At 41.4% G+C, this 19,980-nt stretch overlaps 1 protein-coding gene across 4 annotated transcripts in view; it reads right to left on the reverse strand.

Annotated features, from left to right (window-relative positions):
• The window catches only part of MCF2L (MCF.2 cell line derived transforming sequence like), a 158,943-nt gene extending 145,662 nt beyond the window's left edge, over positions 1-13,281 (reverse strand). For 2 of the 4 annotated variants that reach the window (XM_074155776.1, XM_074155766.1), the window contains exon 1: positions 13,059-13,236. In XM_074155776.1, the coding sequence (XP_074011877.1) occupies positions 13,059-13,236 (178 nt within the window). Of the gene's footprint in view, positions 1-13,058 lie in introns of all 4 variants that reach the window. The other 2 variants (XM_074155793.1, XM_074155802.1) reach the window with 2 other exon arrangements.
• Between the last annotated feature and the right edge of the window lie 6,699 nt (positions 13,282-19,980).

Genomic DNA, 19,980 nt, shown 5'->3' on the forward strand with positions numbered 1-19,980 from the left:
AACCTCCTTTCATTGTAGTTCTTCTACAGGACACTAAACCTATAACTCAAAGTTACACACACAATGCTTACTTCTCATTTATGCTGCAGATTCTCCAGCTGATATATATACATGAAAATACTATGGGCACTGCATTTTTTATTTTTTTTAAATTAGAGCTCTCTTCTCTGGATAAGATACATGAACATTTACCACACCTTCTGAGCTCTAAAAGCTTTTTTTTCCCCCCCTTGTTCTCTTTCAGTGTTATTGATTCAACAGCAACATCTACTGGGCATGGAAGGGCACAATTCAATTTCTTAAAAGAGATTAAAGGGCCAGGCACAGTAGCAGCAAATACTTCAGTATTTGTCTCTGGATACTTTTGCATCCCAGTCACTGCGAAATCAGAACTGAAAGGAAAAAAACTTTCCTTTCCAAAAGGAAAACAAATCCAACAAAAAGATGCATAAAAGAATAGCAGTGACTTCTAGTTGTCATTTGGAGATAACATATTTATATTGTATCTTCTAGGAATATTACATACACTGGGCTAACAGAACCAGTTGATAGGAATTCTGTCAGTAAAATTATTCATACACTCTCCAAGTTCATACAATTAAGGTCTATTATACACCTTTTTGCACTTTAAATATATTTTCCCTCTTTGTTAAACAATTATACAGATTTAGCAAAAAAAACCTCAAACAAAAAAAAACCCAAACAAACCAAACAACCTAATAACCAGCCAGATCAGACCAAGCAGAAGTTCTTCAAAACTTCATGGAGAACTAGATGATCACATGTGGACTTATTAAATATTAAGAAGGATCCCAAAGGACTTTGGTTAATGACACGCAGCATTTGCCTTCCATAATGGAATCTACTGGGCTCTACATTCCTTAATCGGAGCACAAAAAGAATTGAGGCCTTCTGAGAGGAACACAGGACAATCCACATTTCCGGCACACACCGTGTAAGTAAGCTAAAGAATATGACAGAGGGGCAGCTCAGCCTCATCTTTCTTTCTGCAGAGACTGACATTTCATGGGCCTGCTGAAAGGCACACATCATGATCGGGGTTCACAATCACAGCCCTTGCTTGGCTTTTGACATCTACACAATTCCTTCTTTTAAAATGCAATCAGATGAGTACAAGATCCCTACTCCAATCACTGATTACGCATCGCATATCAAGTGATTATGTATAAATGCTATTGGAAACAGAGAGCAAAACTCAAGACTCCCATTGTACAAGTTAAGGCCTCGCTCAGTCAGCAGGGAGCCAAGTTCCCCCTGGCTACCATCCCGTCTAGTGAATCTTGACTCCTTCAAGACACTGTCTTCACCCAGGAAGAGCCCAGCAGCCGGTCAGCTGGATATCCACACAGCTCTCTAGGCTGAGGAGGAAACCTAAGAGCACTCTCTTTTTCTGGGCAAGCGCTCCAGCCACTTCACTATGACGTATGTTGAGAACCCCAACATCTCTGTATCCAGCCTGCATAAAGTTGACCATCCTGCCTTCTGTGAAGCTCAGCAAGGTGTATACTGGACACGCGTAGCAGCTCAAGAGCACGGCACATGCCAAACTCCAGATAGCCTTCTCAAGAAAGCAGCAGCTCTGGGCAAAGTCAAGGGGACCCTTCAACCCCACATAGCTCAATCCTCACCAGAAAAAACTACTGAAGGAATTACAAAGAGAACGAGGGGCACCCTCTTGGACTTACACCTAAACGCTACCGAAGTCCCCCAAACACTGGCACTGCTCTCTCCCATGTGCTGCTGGTGAGCCTCTTTCTTTGCAGTACAGTGAACACAAATAAGCCCAGCAGCCCTGCTGGAGGCCCACCAGTTAAGTAAAATGGGTAAGTAACCCAGCTGCTCCCTTTGGGACTGCTCCTGGCTACACACACGTATGCCATTGCGGTATCTTCTTGAATCTCATTTATAGCCTTCCTAGGTAAATGTGGTTTTTGCAACAGTGAAAAGGGCAGGCGCAGATGATTTCTGTGGAATGAAATATGCCAGGGTACACGACGCACCACATTGTACTATTGCACAGAGCTGGAATTATACAAAAGCACACTACAGCACAGATGGAGCAGCAAATTTATATATATATAGTATAGTTCTTGAACATATAGTATATATTCTAAAATGAGGTGTTTCTCAAAATAAGCAGTAATAGGGAGGGGAAAAATAAAACAGCTTCCTTAACATGTGTAATGGGGCATTTTTGCTGTATTATTTTCCCCTACTCCTCTGACTGCAAGCCCTGCCTATGTGGAAAAAGAAACTTCCAGGATTTCTCCTGGAAAAAAACTCTTCTTAGCACAGAATACTAGTGAAGAGGACTTCAGGCAGCATTAAGAGAAATGACTCTGCTTTAGGCCCAACAGCCTTGTTCCAACTGGATTTTTTGGCAAGTCCCGGCTGCATTACAGAGGTCTCCAATACCTTCTCCGCACACTAACAATGTCATGCACGTATCCACGCACCTTACTGGAAATAGAAGCTGCTGGCAAGACCGCCCGTTTGTTCAAGGACCTGCTCCCCACCTCCTAGAAACCTCAGCAGAACCAACACTGATGTGGTTTCCCTGGAACCTTCACCTTTTGGACAGGTCTCCTTGGCAGCAGTTAATCCCAGGCAGCTTATTTTCCACTGCTGCTTTCCCTAGAAGAAACCAGCGTAGCTGTTCTGCCCCAAGATGGTTCTTGGATAGAAGTCATGTGTGCTGCAGGGCTACCACAGAGCCTTCCCTTCCTCCACACACATACTAATTAGCAAAAGTACATTTCCCCAGGTAAGCCTTTGCAAAACAGGTCACACAAATTTGACAGCAGTAGTAAGCTTAAACTGACAGACTCCAGATGCAGCATCAAATTTATTTCCCTCCACCTCACTACATAAAAAATTGTTTAGTAACAGTCAATGGAAAATACATTAATTTGTTCAATAATTAGTTTAGATGACATTTTAAGACTACAAGCAATAATTTAATCATGTGCAACAAATAATGTTAAAGAATCACAATTTTTTTAGAACCTTATGATCAACAAATAGGCTGAGGCAGATCTGATAAGATGAGAAAATAAAACTGATCACTAAGGAACTTAAATTGCATGTCCAAATTAAATAAACTCTCTTTAGCCTCTAGCAATTAAAACAAACACAATATCTTTAGCAGGAGGAAAAGGTTTTTCCTTGGACAACTGGCTGTTTGGCCTATTCTAGTCAACTCTAAACCAGCACAATTTTCAACAGCAAAGAAACCCAGTCATATCAGTAGGCAGCCAGTCTGCAGTTTGTACCTTAATAATGAAAAAAAGGTGTTCCTAGAGAGCTGTTTGTTTTCAGTGTAAGGAAGACTTCTATGCACCTTACTTGTGGACATAAACACCTGTTGTAGCTATAGCAAAATGCAAAAAAAAAAAAAAGGCTTGAAAACAAATTAAATCATTTATTTCACTATATTCCAATATTTCTGTTATCAAAGCTCCCTCCTCCTATGTAGTGACGGTTTAACTTTTTAAATACTCAAAGAGTGTGCATCGATTAACCCCAGCAAATCTGTGCATTTTCATGAAACAGCCCTGAGTAATTCCTCAGTGCCAGAGGCAACCCAACATCTAATCTGGGTATTGACTAGAACAGAGGTAAAGCAATTAATTTCCATGACAAACAGTCCAGTGGGAAGCCAGTGAGTCAATCTAACCCCACCACCTTTTACCCTACAGATCTGTAGGTGATGCTGAGACGATGTGAAAGAAGCACATGAAACCTTGTAGCTCAGATGGTTGGTTTCTATTGCACCTATGCAAGGCAACGTTTACATTCACAACTTCTCTGTCTTCATGGCCTTAGGAGTGAGTGCCAAATCCAGTAAGCGATCTGCCGTTACAGAAGCAGGGGAGGCAACAAGCAAGGAAGAATGCTAAACTTGCCACGCGTCTGCTTTTCATTCCACCGGGGTGGGGGACACATCAGAGGCATGAGATGTCTAAGGTCATGCATTACCCTGTCAGAAGAATATGTCACTTTCTATAATAGAGTTTGTTTTTTCCCTGTTTAGGTATTCTAATCAAGCAGATTTACAAAGATATCCAGTGCCTACAGATACAGAAAAACGGGATTTACAGAATGCCTAAACAAGTTAGACATATAACCCCCTCTGAATTTCAATTACACTGCTGCTTAGGCACTTTTCCAATTTCTTTGGAGCCACCTGAGGCACAAAGGTACTCACGTCAGGGACTAAACAGAACTGACAAAGCTTTCCTACTTTAGTTTCAGCAAGCATCTGATGTTTCATCCTGCATGGAGAATATCTGAAAAGCGAAGCATGATCTAAATCGAAAGAGAAACATTCATTACATTCAGAGGTATCAGAAAAGCTATTAATTTTCATTAATAAATGAAAACATTAATAACTGTTATTGTTTTCTCTTCTGATTAAATGGTGATATATTTCAAGTACGTTATAAACAAAAGGACATCTATAAGTACATAATCATAGAATCATAGAATCATAGAATGGCTAGAGTTGGAAAGGACCTTAAAGATCATCTAGTTCCAACCCCCCTGCCATGGGCAGGGACACCTCTCACTAGAGCAGGTTGCTTAAAGCCCCATCCAGCCTGGCCTTGAACACTTCCAGGGATGGGGCATCCACAACTTCCCTGGGCAACCTGTTCCAGTGCCTCACCACCCTCACAGTAAAGAATTTCTTCCTTATATCTAATCTAAATCTCTTCTCTTCCAATTTAAAACCATCGCCCCTTGTCCTGTCACCACTCTTCCTGACAAAGAGTCCCTCTTCAGCTCTTCTGTAGGCTCCCTTCAGGTATTGATAGGCTGTTATAAGGTCTCCCCGGAGCCTTCTCTTCTCCAGGCTGAACAACTCCAGCTCTCTCAGTCTGTCTTCATAGGAGAGGTGCTCCATCCCTCTGATCATCCTCGTGGCCCTCCGCTGGACCCGTTCCAACAGGTCCATGTCCTTTCTGTGTTGAGGACTCCAAAGCTGGACACAGTACTCCAGGAGGGGTCTCACGAGCGCAGAGTAGAGGGGCAGCATCACCTCGCGAGACCTGCTGGCCACACTTCTCCTGATGCAGCCCAGGACACGGTTGGCTCTCTGGGCTGCCAGTGCACACTGCCTGCTCATGTTGAGCTTTTCATCCATAAGCACTCCCAAGTCCTTCTCCTCGGGGCTGCTCTCCAGCCATTCTCCACCCAACTTGTATTTGTGCCTGGGGTTGCCACGTCCCAGGTGCAGGACCCTGCACTTGGCTTGGTTGAACTTCATGCAATTTGCACGAGCCCACCTCTCCAGCCTGTCTAGGTCCCTCTGGATGGCATCCCTTCCCTCCAGCGTGTCAACTGCGCCACCGAGCTTGGTGTCATCAGCAAACTTGCTGAGGGTGCACTCTATCCCACTGTCCATGTCACCGACAAAGATGTTAAATAGTACTGGTCCCAGTACCGACCCCTGCGGAACACCACTCGTTACTGGCCGCCACCTGGACATTGAGCCATTGATTGTAACCCTTTGGATGCGGCCATCCAGCCAGTTCCCTATCCACCGAGTGGTCCATCCATCGAATCCATGACTTTCTGATTTTGAGACCAGGATGTCGTGCGGGACAGTGTCAAATGCTTTGCATAAGTCCAGGTAAATGACGTCAGTCGCTCTGCCCTTGTCTACCAAGTCTGTGGCAGTATTGTAAAAGGCCACCAAATTTGTCAGGCACGATTTGCCCTTGGTGAAGCCATGTTGGCTGTTTCCAATCACTTCTTTATTCTCCATGTGCCTTAGCAAGGATTTCAGGAGGATCTGCTCCATGATCTTGCCAGGCACAGAGGTGAGACTGACCGGCCTGTAGTTTCCCGGGTCTTCTTTGTTTCCTTTTTTGAATATTGGAGTTATGTTCCCTTTTTTCCAGTCAGTGGGAACTTCACCAGACTGCCACGATTTCTCAAATATGATGGAGAGGGGCTTAGCAACTTCGTCCGCCAGTTCTCTCAGGACCCGTGGATGGATTTCATCAGGTCCCATGGACTTATGCACCTTCAGGTTCTTTAAGAGGTCTCGAACCTCGTCTTCTTGTACTGTGGGTGGTTCTTCATTCCCAGAGCCCCTGTTCTTGCCCTCCGTGACTTGGGCAGTGTGGTTAGGGCCCTTGCCAGTGAAGACTGAGGCAAAGAAGTCATTCAGTTGCTCAGCCTTATCCATATCCTGGGTGACCAGGTCTCCCGTTTCCTTCCGGAGGGGACCCACAGCTTCCCTCGTCTTATTTTTATCCCTGATATATCTATAGAAGTTCTTCTTGTTATTTTTCACATCCCTGGCTAGATTTAGTTCTGCCTGGGCTTTCGCTTGCCTGAATAATATTAAAATATATAAACCCAAGAAAGTTGTGTTAACTTTTACTAGCTTAATGTTGCTAGGGAATAAATTAATACCTCCCTATGCAACATAAGAATGCCACTATTTGAGGAAAATCCAATTTTCAGTTTACATGGACCACATCTTACCATGAAAGTGTTCTGAACACCATGCAGAACAAAGCAGATATAGCTTCTCCCTAACTTAATCTTAAAAAGTCCTTGCTTCTTTGTACAGATCATTGGTATTTGCCTCTCCCTGGGCAAGGAGCTCTCATAGTACAGGCCAGGCAGCAAAACGAAGGCAGACAGTCAGGCTGGCAGAGCTCCAGCTACACCTCCCAGGTTCACATGCTCTCACAGCTAACAGGGAACCCCAGCCAACTCTTTCTGAAAAGCAAAAGACTCTCTAGGAAATGGGAGAATAGAAAGGGGGGGGGGGGGGGGGGGGAACAAATGCTGTGGCTGGGCTGCTTATTACAACAGAAAACAGGGAAAAAGTAGAAGGAGGTACAGCAAAGGTATTTCCAATATACTAATACACCATTAAAAGTTGTGATGGATCAGTATAAGCCATTGCAGCACACAGTACTTGGAACATCTGCCTAAAATCTTTCCCAGTTGGCTTCAGGGAACTTTAAAGAAAAATTCAAAAATGCTTTCATGCCTTCCCTATAGCTGCAGATGATACCATAGGTTCTTCGACTTTATCTTAGTGGCTAGCAGTTAATAACAGCAATTTCAGTCAGCACTGTTTCCTGAAAATATCCTTTTCTTTTTTTCTTTAAGCTGCATTCTTTCTCTGTTACTGTATGAAATACCCACAACATGCAGGAAAGGAAACAGCAGTTGAACTGAAAATTCATCAAGTGTGGCACAGAATTACAGACATATATATATGCGCACATACATACACACACTCTGAATTTTATTGCTGACATTACTGAAATACCTCTCCATAGCTCACTTTTAGCTGGCAATGCCATTTTACACTAATGGAGCTTTTCTGCTCTAACTTCTTGAACTGAATGCTACTAGCTGAACAAGAAGTTATTTTTATATATTCCATATTTGCTGTAACTCCCAGGAAAGAAGGAATTAGAGTAAGATGTTTAATATTAATTTCATTTAAGAGGCTGGTTAACCTGCATAGCTTAAAAGTCTTAAGACGAAAATCCTGACAAGACTCCTACTGGTTTTAATCAAGCTGGGATTTCATTGCTCTGTTACTTGAAGCAGCAACATAATACAGATGAGGTTTACCATGCAAAGATTCTCCTTTCCCTGATGTTAGATAGATTATTCTAATTAGCTTTAAATATGTCTCATTTTGAGGAGTTAAACTCAAGCTTTTGCCAAATTCCTTCAGTAGAAATTCAGTTTCAGTAAAAAGCAGCTCTTTTAACTAACATATAAAAACATTGTCTCATAAACAGATGCTGAGACTGATACCAGTCCTGCAGCACAGAGTAAAGGAACAGGTCTGTAAAGACTTGTATTTATAAAATTGAGTTCCACTGTAAGCAAATAACCTTGAACACTGAGAAATGTTAACTGTGCACACATAATATCTGCTGTATCTTACTTGGACATGCAATTCACATCAATCAAACTACTAGTACAAAACAAAAAGCTCAGCATGGATATACTTAAAAGCTCCCACAGTAAAATCCAGCCCATCCTTTGGGGACAACCTACTGCCACCAAGCAGACAAAGAGAAGCGTACAGCAAAACAAATCATTTTCTCTGCCAACAGTTATGCTGATCCCAGTTCTATGTTCATAAAAAAAGAAAATAAATCATGATTCCCCGCCTCCTCCTCGTCCTTGAGCATTACGACAGATACCACCAGGGACAGCAATAGCTCCCAGCTCTGTGCTGGACCACATATCACTAAGTGGCTTGTGTATTACAGCGTAGGGGCTCCTGCTCTAGGTGGCTTGTTTTTAAAGGCAAAAAAGGTCACGGGCTATTCAGCATCCACACAGACAGGCTGAGAAATCTATTATGCCATCTTCATTCCACAGAAGTTGTACTGGTGATAATCAGCTGACAGCATGCTCTCGTCACTCCCATGAAAAAAGCAGTCTTGTTGCATACAGAACTCTAACACAGAAGAAATCTCCAACTGGCTCACAAATTTGGGGTCTTAACTTGACATTTTAATATTATTTTTTTGAGTATGCAAACAATCTCATCAAAAACACTTGGTATAATATTCATAGCCTCATTTTCTACATATACCTGCTAGCTGTATTCGTCTAGTTCGTAAGTAATCCCTGGAAAAAAGTTTTTCATCAATTTGTTACTTGATGTATGCTGTAATGTACACAGCTTTGCAAATTAAAATTAAAGTTCTAATGAGATACTGAGTATGATAAAGCTTCTCAGAGAACACAAAACAGCTCCAAGAATCAAGGAACTTTCCAAATACATTGCATAAATGGAGGACTTCTCCCCAGAAATGCACTGGCACTCTTTTAGCTACCAATAAAAGCAGCTGGAGTTAGCAGGATGTACAAATGTTTAAGAGACAGCATGTTATTAGTTTTTCTCCCCCCCTCTGATGCAGGTGATGGGTCATCAGCCATCTTGATAATGTAACCCAACCACACTGGTCCAGCCAGTGATGTTGTAGCAGGTATATAATTCAGTCAAAGCTGTCAACTCAGTAACGCTACTGAGCAGTGCCAAAAAGGTGTTTATGTATGGAAAACAATGCAATGTAACATTCTGAGATGATACTAAGCACATTTCTTTCCAAGAGCACGTGAATGTAACAGATGAGCATTTCAAGTGCCTGTGAGCGCAACAGATGATGGTGTGTTTTGCAGCACTGTTACAAGTGCTAGAATTGACACATCCCAGTCACTCAGCTGTCTTCTCAGCTGCCTTGTAATTTCTCAAGCAAAAATCCTAAAAATCATGTAAAATGATAAAAAGACCCCATTTTAATATTGAAAATGGTTTTAGCAGTTTTTTCTACTCATGGTAGAAAAAAGAAGTTTTCTTCTCAGGTAAATTTGCACCAGAGAGACTTCAGTCAGCAGTCACCTGTATCCTTGGATTCCTCAAAACCTGGGCAGAGTCATGATAGTCCCCTTACTTTTGTAAAAGCTTTGACTGTAGCATCCTCATGGGTGTTTGCTGTAACATCAGCAATTACAGTTCCCAAGACATCACACTAGCAAATCTTGATACCACAAAAGGCTTCCTCTGCTTCCCTATTGCTTTAGCATCATGGTAGGAGGCTAAAAAACCCTGTGTGAAAAGACTATTTTCCAAACAGATCTGAACTGAAGGAGGAAAAAATTCAAACAAAGAAAAGGTATCAACCATTTGAAGGGGAACATTTCCAGAGTAGAAAAGCCCCATTCAAAAAAAACCCCTGTTGTTTTGTAAACAGGCCTCCAAGCACAGCACTCCTGAAGTCCAACCCCAAACAGGTAGAACACCATAACAGGAACTGAGAAATTATAGAAATACTGGATTTTTTATTTCTTTTTTTATTTGTAAAGACTCATGACTGTCTTCCCCGCCTCTATCCTTTCCATTTTCCAGTCTCTTCTGAAGACAAGAAGGGGAAGAATGTATTATACACATGATCTGAAATAAGGCAAAACCACATACAAGTTGGTTGGATGTTATCGTGCTTCCACCTTGGTTGTGCTCTGCCTCAAGCTCAATTTTGCATGTTTCTTCATCTATCGCTTTCAGGCTAGGCTTTTAAGCCTTCTGAGATGCAACATGTTCTCTCTGTGTGTAAACTCACAGACACAATAAAGATCTGATCATAATTATAACTTCTAGGAAAACATTGCCGTAAAAAAAAAAAGCTATTAATACAGTATCAATAGCAGAGCAGATGAGTTCCTGGGGAGGGGGAGGGAACAAAGGCGTTAAAACTTCAGCAACAGCAACATATGGTTTAACTAAGAAGAGCAGCAAGATGCTCTCCATCCTACAGTATTATTAGTTTGCCTAAGAGACTAAGACCCCTCAACACTTGCTTACAGAAGCTGAAAATAGAGAAGGGAAAAGACTCCAACAACATTGCTGGAGTTTATTTTCTGCAGCAGCATTTCTCTTTCTGCCTTTTCCCACCAGAAGACTATAAGGCTTAGCTTCACAGAGCAAGGCACTATGGCTTTCTTTATCAACCACAAAAATACTTGCTTCTTTTCCTGAAATAAGTATTTGATAAAGTATTAGAACTAGAGCAAAACAACTGTTTATCCAACTGCATACCCAGCATACAAATTGCCCCTTTTAAATATTCACCATGTTATGCCGCTGTAGTTCTTTTCAGAGCAGATTCTTTTTAGCAGTCCCTTGATAAAGTCAGAAAATACTAACATGCATAAATTAAAGAGCAATAATTTGTTACAAATCAAAACCCAATAAAATGGCCACAAACACAATGACTCATTCAACCCCCAATACTAGCAATATTATTAGCTGTAACACAGAATGAGATTTCACACTGAATTTAGTTTTAAAGTTTAATAACTTTACCAGAAAATTATCTGCAACTAGGTTTCTCATTCATAGCTCTGGAAAAGCTCCTTTCCCAGTCTACACAACGTTCTCTTCTTCAAGCCAAAAGAAAACATAGTTTTTTGGTTGGTTGGTTGTTTTTTTTTAAACTACGGTCCCACTTTTTCCAAGTATAAAGAGTATTGTCAAGTGCTTTTCAGTTTTGATTAACAGCTTGCAATTCAGTTGTCAAGCCAGGCGCGGATGTAACCCTCAATGAAAAATCTTACATCTCGGGCCACGAAACTTAGTCCAGAACTTCCATTACTAAACCTCCCATTCCTTTTACATGGATTTCAGTGACAGAAGGACAGTAGCCACAGCTAAAAGGTTAAATTAGCATAGCCAAGTACATGCAGGTTATTATAGGCAGTCCCATGCCTATGAAGTATGTATATACACTCAGTTCCTGGTCCACCTTCACTGCTTTCATTCTGATCCGTGCAGCTTACTAAGCTTGCTTTGTAGATCAACCAGTCAACTGTTGATTCACTGTTACATCAACAGAGAATACACACACCCCCCCCATAGTCTGAAGCTAACACAGCTCTCCCTTGAATTTCTGGAGAGAAGGAGTAACAATTTCCCATATACGATCCTTCAGATGACACAAGACAGAACCACCTCTCCTCTAACTTCATACTCCAGGCCTGCCTTCCCACGACTTAGTTTGTTCCTTCTTCCACCACAGAAGCACTGTACTAAAAAAAACTTCTTGAAACGTCTTAGTCTAGCTTAAAGCACCAAGATGGAACCAAGTACACCTAGCTCAACTCCAGCAGTGATTTGTTTCCCTAGAGATTTCATTAAGAACAGGCTAGAGACTCTGCAACCTCTTTAGGGAGTCTGTTTAACAATCCCCACAGCTAGGTCTAAATCTTCTCTGCAGAAATCAAGTTCTCATTTTCTTGTTCTTATTCGATTAGATATGGACAACAAGAAAATTAAAACAAGCATATGTCCACCTTCTTCCATAACTTACAAAGATCTCCACCAGAAACTCAGAATATGCATGCTCTTCCTTCCGTTTTCTCTTGTAGTCTAGATATACCCTCCTTATTTCCACAGAAGTCATATTTTGTAACTCTCTGAGCAATCGTGACATCCTCCTCTGGAATTTCTGCAGGGTTTTATTGTTTGTTTGGGGTTTTTCTGCATCTTTCCTTGTTGCCCTCAAAAGAAATCTCATATTCTGGCTGAGATCTCAACAGAACACAAATAAAATGATTACTCTAATAACTACTTCCTGTTAGGCCAGAGCAGAATATGAATCATTCTGTAGTAGCACTAACATCATTAGCTCATCCAGGCTGAAAGAATGAGCTTTTTTTTTTTCTTTTATGACAAAGGAGTCATATCCTGCCCTGTAATTGTATATTAAATGCAAAACTGCATTTTAGTGAATTTCACCTTTCCTGTTTTGAATCATTTTTCCAGCTTAGAGGTTTGCATGAATATGTGTAGATATTTTTTAATTACCTAGGAGGCTTTTTAAAGACTTCTTTGACAAAATGAAATGAAGATGTGTTAATAAAGACCAATTGCTGTCAGATGCAACTCCAAATCAAATTATAGAATTATAGACCATCTGCACTAGTACCAACGCAAAGGTCACATAGGTCATATATGAATGCAACAATCTCCTGCATGGGTAAATATTAAGATCAGATGGTACAGGGAAAAAAGTATTCTTAACCCCTGTAACCATTAACTAGCACTCACTACAGCTTTCTGCTTGTGGACCATGGCAACAAAAGCAATGTGATAAGGTGCAGAGGTATTTTGTATTTGCTTCTTAGCAGTTTCTCTAGAGTATGATTTTAAAACTGTAGGAAGGTAGGTCAGGTTTCTTCGGGATGACTATTTTTTGCTAATCAATTAATTTATGGAATTATTTTAATTTCTTATAACATGCAACAATCCTCCCGAGTAAAGGTCTTCATTCTTCACTAGCTGCTACTAAACATTTATTTTTGTGGTGACATCAACATCCTGCAAATGAATACTCACCTATTCCTTTATTTGGGCTCCCTGCCCTACTCTAATTACTAGTGATGAGACACTACTGCTAAAATTCTTAAAGCTATCAGTCCTCTTCTAAACTCAGTTTGGCAGCCAGCTGGACAACTTTCAAAATATACCGTATTTTTCTCACCTGCTGTGCTTTCTGGCACCTCCTGCTTCTCTCCCACAAGCTGCATGATATCTGACACCACAACCTGATGGTTTGTATCTTCTTCTTTCTCTTCATTAGACTGGTTGGCTGTTGCAAAACAGTTGCAGCTTCCAGTTTCTCTGCATGGGATCAACCTCCAATACCAGTAGTCAGACATGAAAATGCTGTAAGTTGATTTCTGAAATTTAAAAACAAACAGAAAATCATTTTCTGCAAGAAGAAAAAACCCAAGCTACTTGAAATAAAAGACTCAAAGAATGTTAAGATTGACAGTTACATGCAGATTATCATATATTTGATTTTAGTTAAAGAAAAAATATGCAGTTTATAATAGCCATCCATGATATTGTACACAAAATAAATACTTCAAGAATCCCCTGTAGTCTCTCAGGCCAGGGAGCTAATCACAAAAAAACCCAAACAATATACAAATACCAGATTCCATATGATCTTAATAACAACTGCATAAAGGAAAAAATTAGCAATTTCACTCTATATTTTCAGCAGAACAAGTCAATATTTATCTTAAAAATACCTTTTGAAATCCAGTTTAACTAGGTGAAAGAACACCCCAGAACATGGACTGTCAAAAAGTGAAATACTGTAAGAATAAAATAATAATAATTAAAAAGATACTACAATTCCCATGATATGGCGGACTGAAATGACAGTTCAAAATTTTCATAAACAGACTAACTAACTTTCATAATTCCCATGATATGGCGGACTGAAATGACAGTTCAAAATTTTCATAAACAGACTAACTGGAAATGTGGCAAGAAAAAGAGATGCTTAGTTTCTGACACAGTGCCCAGGTCTTTCAGGGATGCCCTCTTCTTGAGCAGAAGAAAGGCGCCACAGTTCCTTAGCCCAGACAGAGTTAATTACCAGGCTTTTTTGTGCTTACAGGTACCAGAGCGACCATGTTCTTAAGCACCTGCAGGTTTCTCAATTTACATATATAAATGCCAGAGAACTAAGGTGTTTTTACTCTTTCACATAAACAAAAATCACCCTTCTTGAAGAGTGTAGTTCTTGAAATTACAACTAAATCATCATTAACTGTAAAAGACTTCTTCCACATGAGAAAACAGCTTGAGCTTTTCAAATATTTATAGTTGCTAAAAAGCATTTGGGAATTCTGCAGAGTGCTAGCAAGGTGTCATTTCTTCAGGAAATTACACCACATCCAGAGACAGGTTTGTTCCTGCTCTCCTCCAGAGGGCACGTGGGCAACAAAAAAAATGGCCCAAACCTCCAAGCACAAGGGGCCTGAACAAGCTTTTCCATGTCTATCTGGAAAATACCAAGTCCAAGCAGGGAAGAAGTGCATCTCTCTGGGTGAATTTAATGCTTTTTGGATACGGAAAAGATGCATGACCTCGGTTTGTCCTACAAGCATCTAAATCTAAGTGTTTCAAGCGTATCTCTTTTCTAGCTGCTGATGAGCTTGAGTAAAAGCATCACTCCAGACTATGGATATTAACAATGATACATGCAGGGATCTCTACATTACATTTAAAGGTGGCAGTTTTATAGACCTGAAGAAAGTATAAAAGGGTTATCTGTTTAAAAAGTTAAAAAAAGAGCCACACATTATTTAGTGTCAGATCTCCCAGGATCACCCATGAACGATAAAGTACTCTCTTTGTCATTTATTACATTACTTCAACAGAAGAGAGGATTTCCAGATAAAACACTCCTCTTCAAATATTACTGCAAGGTGCATCTTCTTCCCAGTTTAAAGACAGCAATTTTGTTTTATTTTAGCCAACATACTGACAGTTTCCTCAGTTCTCCCTTTGCCTGCTTCCAGACTTTTAGGCTTTGCAACATTTGTCAGAGGATGGGTAATGCAGTTAAAAGCAAATGGCTCAGCTCTTTCTATAGCTGCCGGGGTTCAGGACACACATCCTCCTTGTCACACAGGTAGCAGCAAACAGTTGCAGCTCTACTAAAGCACATGCTGCTTGTAAATGATGTATGTAGTACATAGTACATACTTTTGAGCTGCATCTGCATCTGCCTCTGCAACTGTCTGATATGACACATGCAACGACAGGCACAAGCATGCACGTACAGGTACCTAATGAGCACGTGCATGGGGGTTTTAATGAAAAAAGCATTTCATAGCACTTTAATGGATTTTTTAGTTCTGTGGGAGCAGGGGGAGTTCTTTCTATTACCCTTACACTCAAGACATTAATTTAATAGATTTTACTTCTTAAAGCCACTTAGCAAGGCTCAAAGGTTTTCCTGTCCAGAACTTTTCCTTTTCACCCCATGAATTGGGGCAGAGATGGGGAAGTCTCCTCTGAAGGAGACAAAAATCCCAGAAGCTTCCAGTAGTTTTTCCCCTGCTCCTGTGCAAGGTGAACTGAAAAGCAGCTGGATCTATGCTTGAGTAGTCAGCAAATTACTCTAGGAATACATTTTTAATTTATTGCCGTTCCTTAAGGAATGGAAACTCCTGAAGATAACCTGAAATAATTATATCCAAACATGCAGTTAGAGACACACATTTATGACCTTAATCCTACTTTAATTAATTAGTTTTCTGATCCGCTCATCATCTTTATTATGATTTTAAGAGCAGCAATGTGAACTTAGTTTTTAAGCCAACAGCTCAGGGATTTGGAGGGCAAAGAAGTTGGATAAAAAAATATGGGAGGGCTGAGACATAATCACTACATATGTTTTTCATACTTCCATGAAGAGAGACAGCTCGCAGAGACATTCACAAAACTGATTTGACCAAGGTCTCCTATAAAAAGGAAAACATATTAAAAAAAAAGGAGGGGAAAAAAAAAACCAAACCCCAACTTATTCTTTTAGAATCATAGAATGGTTACAGTTGGGAGGCACCTTAAAGATCATCTAGTTCCAACCCCCCTGCCATGGGCAGGGACACCTCCACTAGACCAGGTTGCTCAAAGCCCCATCCAGCCTGGCCTTGAACACTTCCAGGCATGGGGCATCCACAGCTTCTCTGGGCAACCTGTTCCAGTGTCTCACCACCCTCACAGTACAGAACTAGTCTAAATCTCCTCTCTTTCAGTTTAAAACCATTATCCCTCAACCTATTGCTACATTCCCTGATAAAGGGTTCCTCCCCATCTCTCCTGTAGGCCCCCTTCAGGTACTGGAAAGCTGCTATAAGGTCTCCCTGGAGCCTTCTCTTCTGCAGGCTGAACAACCCCAGCTCTTTCAGCCTGTCTCCATAGGGGAGGTGCTCCATCCCTCTGATCATCTTCGTGGCCCTCCGCTGGACCTGTTCCAACAGGTCCATGTCCTTCCTGTGTTGAGGACTCCAAAGCTGGACACAGTATTCCAGGTGGGGTCTCAGCAGAGCAGAGTAAAGGGGCAGAATCACCTCCTGCAACCTGCTAGCCACACTTGTTTTGATGCAGCCCAGGATGTGGTTGGTTTTCTGGGCTGCCAGTGAGCACTGCCAGCTCATGTCGAGCTTCTCACCCATGAGCACTCCCAAGTCCTTCTCCTCAGGGGAGAAGGACTTTTGTTTTAAGAGCTAATGTAAAATGTTCCAAATAGTCACAGCATCACTCATGGATATAAGTCCAACTGGATCACTGCAAAGATACTGCAGACAGCAGTATTTTTTCTTACTATTTCAAAATATCCAAAGATCAACTAATGCCCTCAACCATCATAAAAACCAGGCTGATGTACCAAGAAAAAAAAAACCCCAAGAATGAACCTTCTTTTGACACAGGTCTAAACAACTGCTCCCGAATCTCAGCTTTGCATACTAAAAACAATACTGCTTGTGGTTTGGGGGTCTTCTGTTTTGTTTTAAACCAGACTGCAGACACCAAAGTTGGTGGAATACCCAAGGAAAAGCAAGAGCATAATTTGGATCCATTTGTCAGGGCCTTGAAGGCACTGACAGACTTCACCGGCCCTGATCAGCCTCAGCCAGGACCTCTACCCACAGGCCCAAGAGCTACACGTAAGTTCAGCCTGAGGCCTTCAGTCCCTACTTAAGCTATGCCATTGGCACACCTGGCTATAACCCCTGTCCCCTGGGCAGGCCTATGTCACAGCCCTGCTTTGAGTCCTGGCTCCGAATCCTTTCACTCCTGACTGGACTCCCTGCAGAGACCAGGTTAATGGCTCGCCAGGTCAGGGAGGGCTGGCAGAACCTGTTACCAGCACCCAGTTCTGGTATTCAGACCCTGTGAGCAAGTGCCCTGGTTGGCGAGTCTGTGCTGGGGCCGCCCTCAGCCACTCTTGGTGCAGCAGTCCTGCTCTTGCTGCTCTCTGACACCAATTATTAAGGTGACAAATTCAGATAAAGACCTACTTCTCAGCTCAGTGAAGTTTATCAAAATATTATACTAATGGGGATACAGCAAAGGACACAGGAACACGCGGGGCTTGGCAGAGTACATCTGACGAACGTGATGGTTCCTTACCACTGTATGAAAACCAGCAGAGATACGATGCAGTTTTGGCACGTGCTCTAGGTTGGGAAGGAGGGAAAGTCTCCAGGAACACGGTAGGTACAGCGGGTCACTGTGAATTCACAGTCTCTGTGTAAAACCTCTGTTCTCCCCCTGTGACGCCAGTTCCTTGCAGAGGGAATATCAGGGAGGGGTCACCATCCCCCCATTTGTCAGTGTTAGGTTGATGGTTGGACTCGATGATCTGAAAGGTCCATTCCAATCTAGACAATTCTATGATTCTATTTGCTGCAAATAGTTGCCAGCTATTCTGATATCAATTCGGTATGCGGTGTGCTTTGTCTGCAAAGTCCGACGGCACATTAAATGGATGAGGTCTTAGCTTTGAAACTGCAACTACATACGGGGGCAATAATGCATTAATGTTCAGTATTAAGAAGTAATATGTAATATTATTACGTAGCACTCCACTTCTTAATTGAGGTGCAAACGCTTTCTGAACCATTGCTTACGACAGACAAAAGAGCAGTTTTTGAAAGCAAGAGTCCTTCTATTTCAATCACTCAGCACACACACTTCACTGAACTTACTTCAGTTTCCCACCCAAAATCCCCCTTTAATTCAAGCATAGCACTGCAAAGGGAGTAGTTAATAATTATCTTCAAATGTAACCAGATTACGCAAGGCATTCAGTTATCTCGGAAACTTAAATCCGTATTCTACAACCACTTCACAATGGCAGCTAAACCTGATGCCTGAGGTCCCGGTTCCTCTCAGTGGATACACTATTACTGCATCTCTGTTGCTGCCACACCACGCAATTTCTTCAGCTATTTCCCTGGTCATTTAGGCAAGGCATTATTTCTAGGCAGGTGTAACACAAACATTTAGATGTATCTCACTTCTAAGACCATTTGTCCGATATTTTCAGATTGTCCCATGAATCACCTCACTCAGCATTTAATCACTGCAGCATTTCACCGTGTTTTCATCATTGCTCCATTTAAGTCACTTGGGAAAAAAAAAAAACATTTGTGTGGGGAATACTGGTCCTAATTCAGCACCTACTAAGATTTCACACCCTTATTTTCCATAAACATGATGACCCGTTATTCCAATGCTCTTAAAGAAAGCCTGTTTGATATGTTATCCAGCCTGAACAAGCAGGCTTAAATGTAGTAATTAATCTCAGTACACCCCTATCAATAGAGATAGTGGAGTCCAGCTGATGAAATAAGAGCTCATCTCTGTACCTCACAGGTCTCTGCAGGAGGATTGGACTGAACTGGACACTGATGCCTGTATAGTACTTATTAACGAAGGGAGCCTACAGGAGAGCTGGAGAGGGACTCTTTGTCAGGAAGTGTAGTGACAGGACAAGGGGTAATGGTTTTAAATTGGAAGAGGGGAGATTTAGATTAGATCTTAGGAAGAAATTCTTTACTGTGAGGGTGGTGAGACACTGGAACTGGTTGCCCAGAGAAGCTGTGGATGCCCCATGCCTGGAAGTACCCAAGGCCAGGCTGGATGTGGCTTTGAGCAACCTGCTCTAGTGGAGGTGTCCCTGCCCATGGCAGGGGGGTTGGAACTTGATCTTTAAGGTCCCTTCCAACTCTAACCATTCTATGATTCTATGATTTTAGAATGGATTAAAATACACTGAATGGTATTTAAACCCATCAATATTGTTCTGATGAGAACCTTATTTGAAGTGCATGTATACAGGCTGCAGCATTCTTTCCAATTTTTATGCTTTGCAATACTGGCCATTCATTCTTCGTATTGCACAATCCATGTTCTGCACTTTCCCAGTGTAAGACATACATGCATGCATTATGCCCAGATTCCTCCCACCTAAATTCAGACATTAAACTAAGAGGTCTAGCTTAAGAACTACTTGACCCATGTGCCTTCAGCATTCACTGGAGTAAAACAGATGCACATCTCCTGAGGCTCATTGGCCCCTCACATTGACTCGAGACAGCCCAAAGCAATCGTGGATGAACCTGAGTTTGTATGACGAAAAGTCCCACTTTCGTATACAATACTGATAGAGCGCCACAAAGAATGAGTCATGTAATAAAAACCATAAAGCATTTTAGGATTTTAGTAATGCCTATTAAACCACTCAAGTTCTGCCTATGGAGATATTGTATTTCTACTCTTGCCCCTCCCCCAGTCCTTTCACATTTTGTTCGGAAAGATGAGGGAGGAAAAGCAGCAGTAACAAAGCCCCAGACATTCTCATCTCTCTCTAGGGCATGCAGAATACCCAAAATCAATTTAAAGACTAAATCTTTTTCTCATTTTGAGCTTTACTGTGATCAACATTTAACTTGAGTACTAAGTAGTCCTTCAAGATAAATGTTCTCATTTTTTATTTAAAAGCCTTCCACAAAGCATTAGAAATCAGACTTCTGTAGGAAATACTAATTTCAAAGAAATTGCAAGACTATTTAGCAAGAGCTAAACTGAGG

The sequence above is a fragment of the Numenius arquata genome, chromosome 1, assembly GCF_964106895.1.
Source record: "Numenius arquata chromosome 1, bNumArq3.hap1.1, whole genome shotgun sequence".
Taxonomy (NCBI): domain Eukaryota; kingdom Metazoa; phylum Chordata; class Aves; order Charadriiformes; family Scolopacidae; genus Numenius; species Numenius arquata.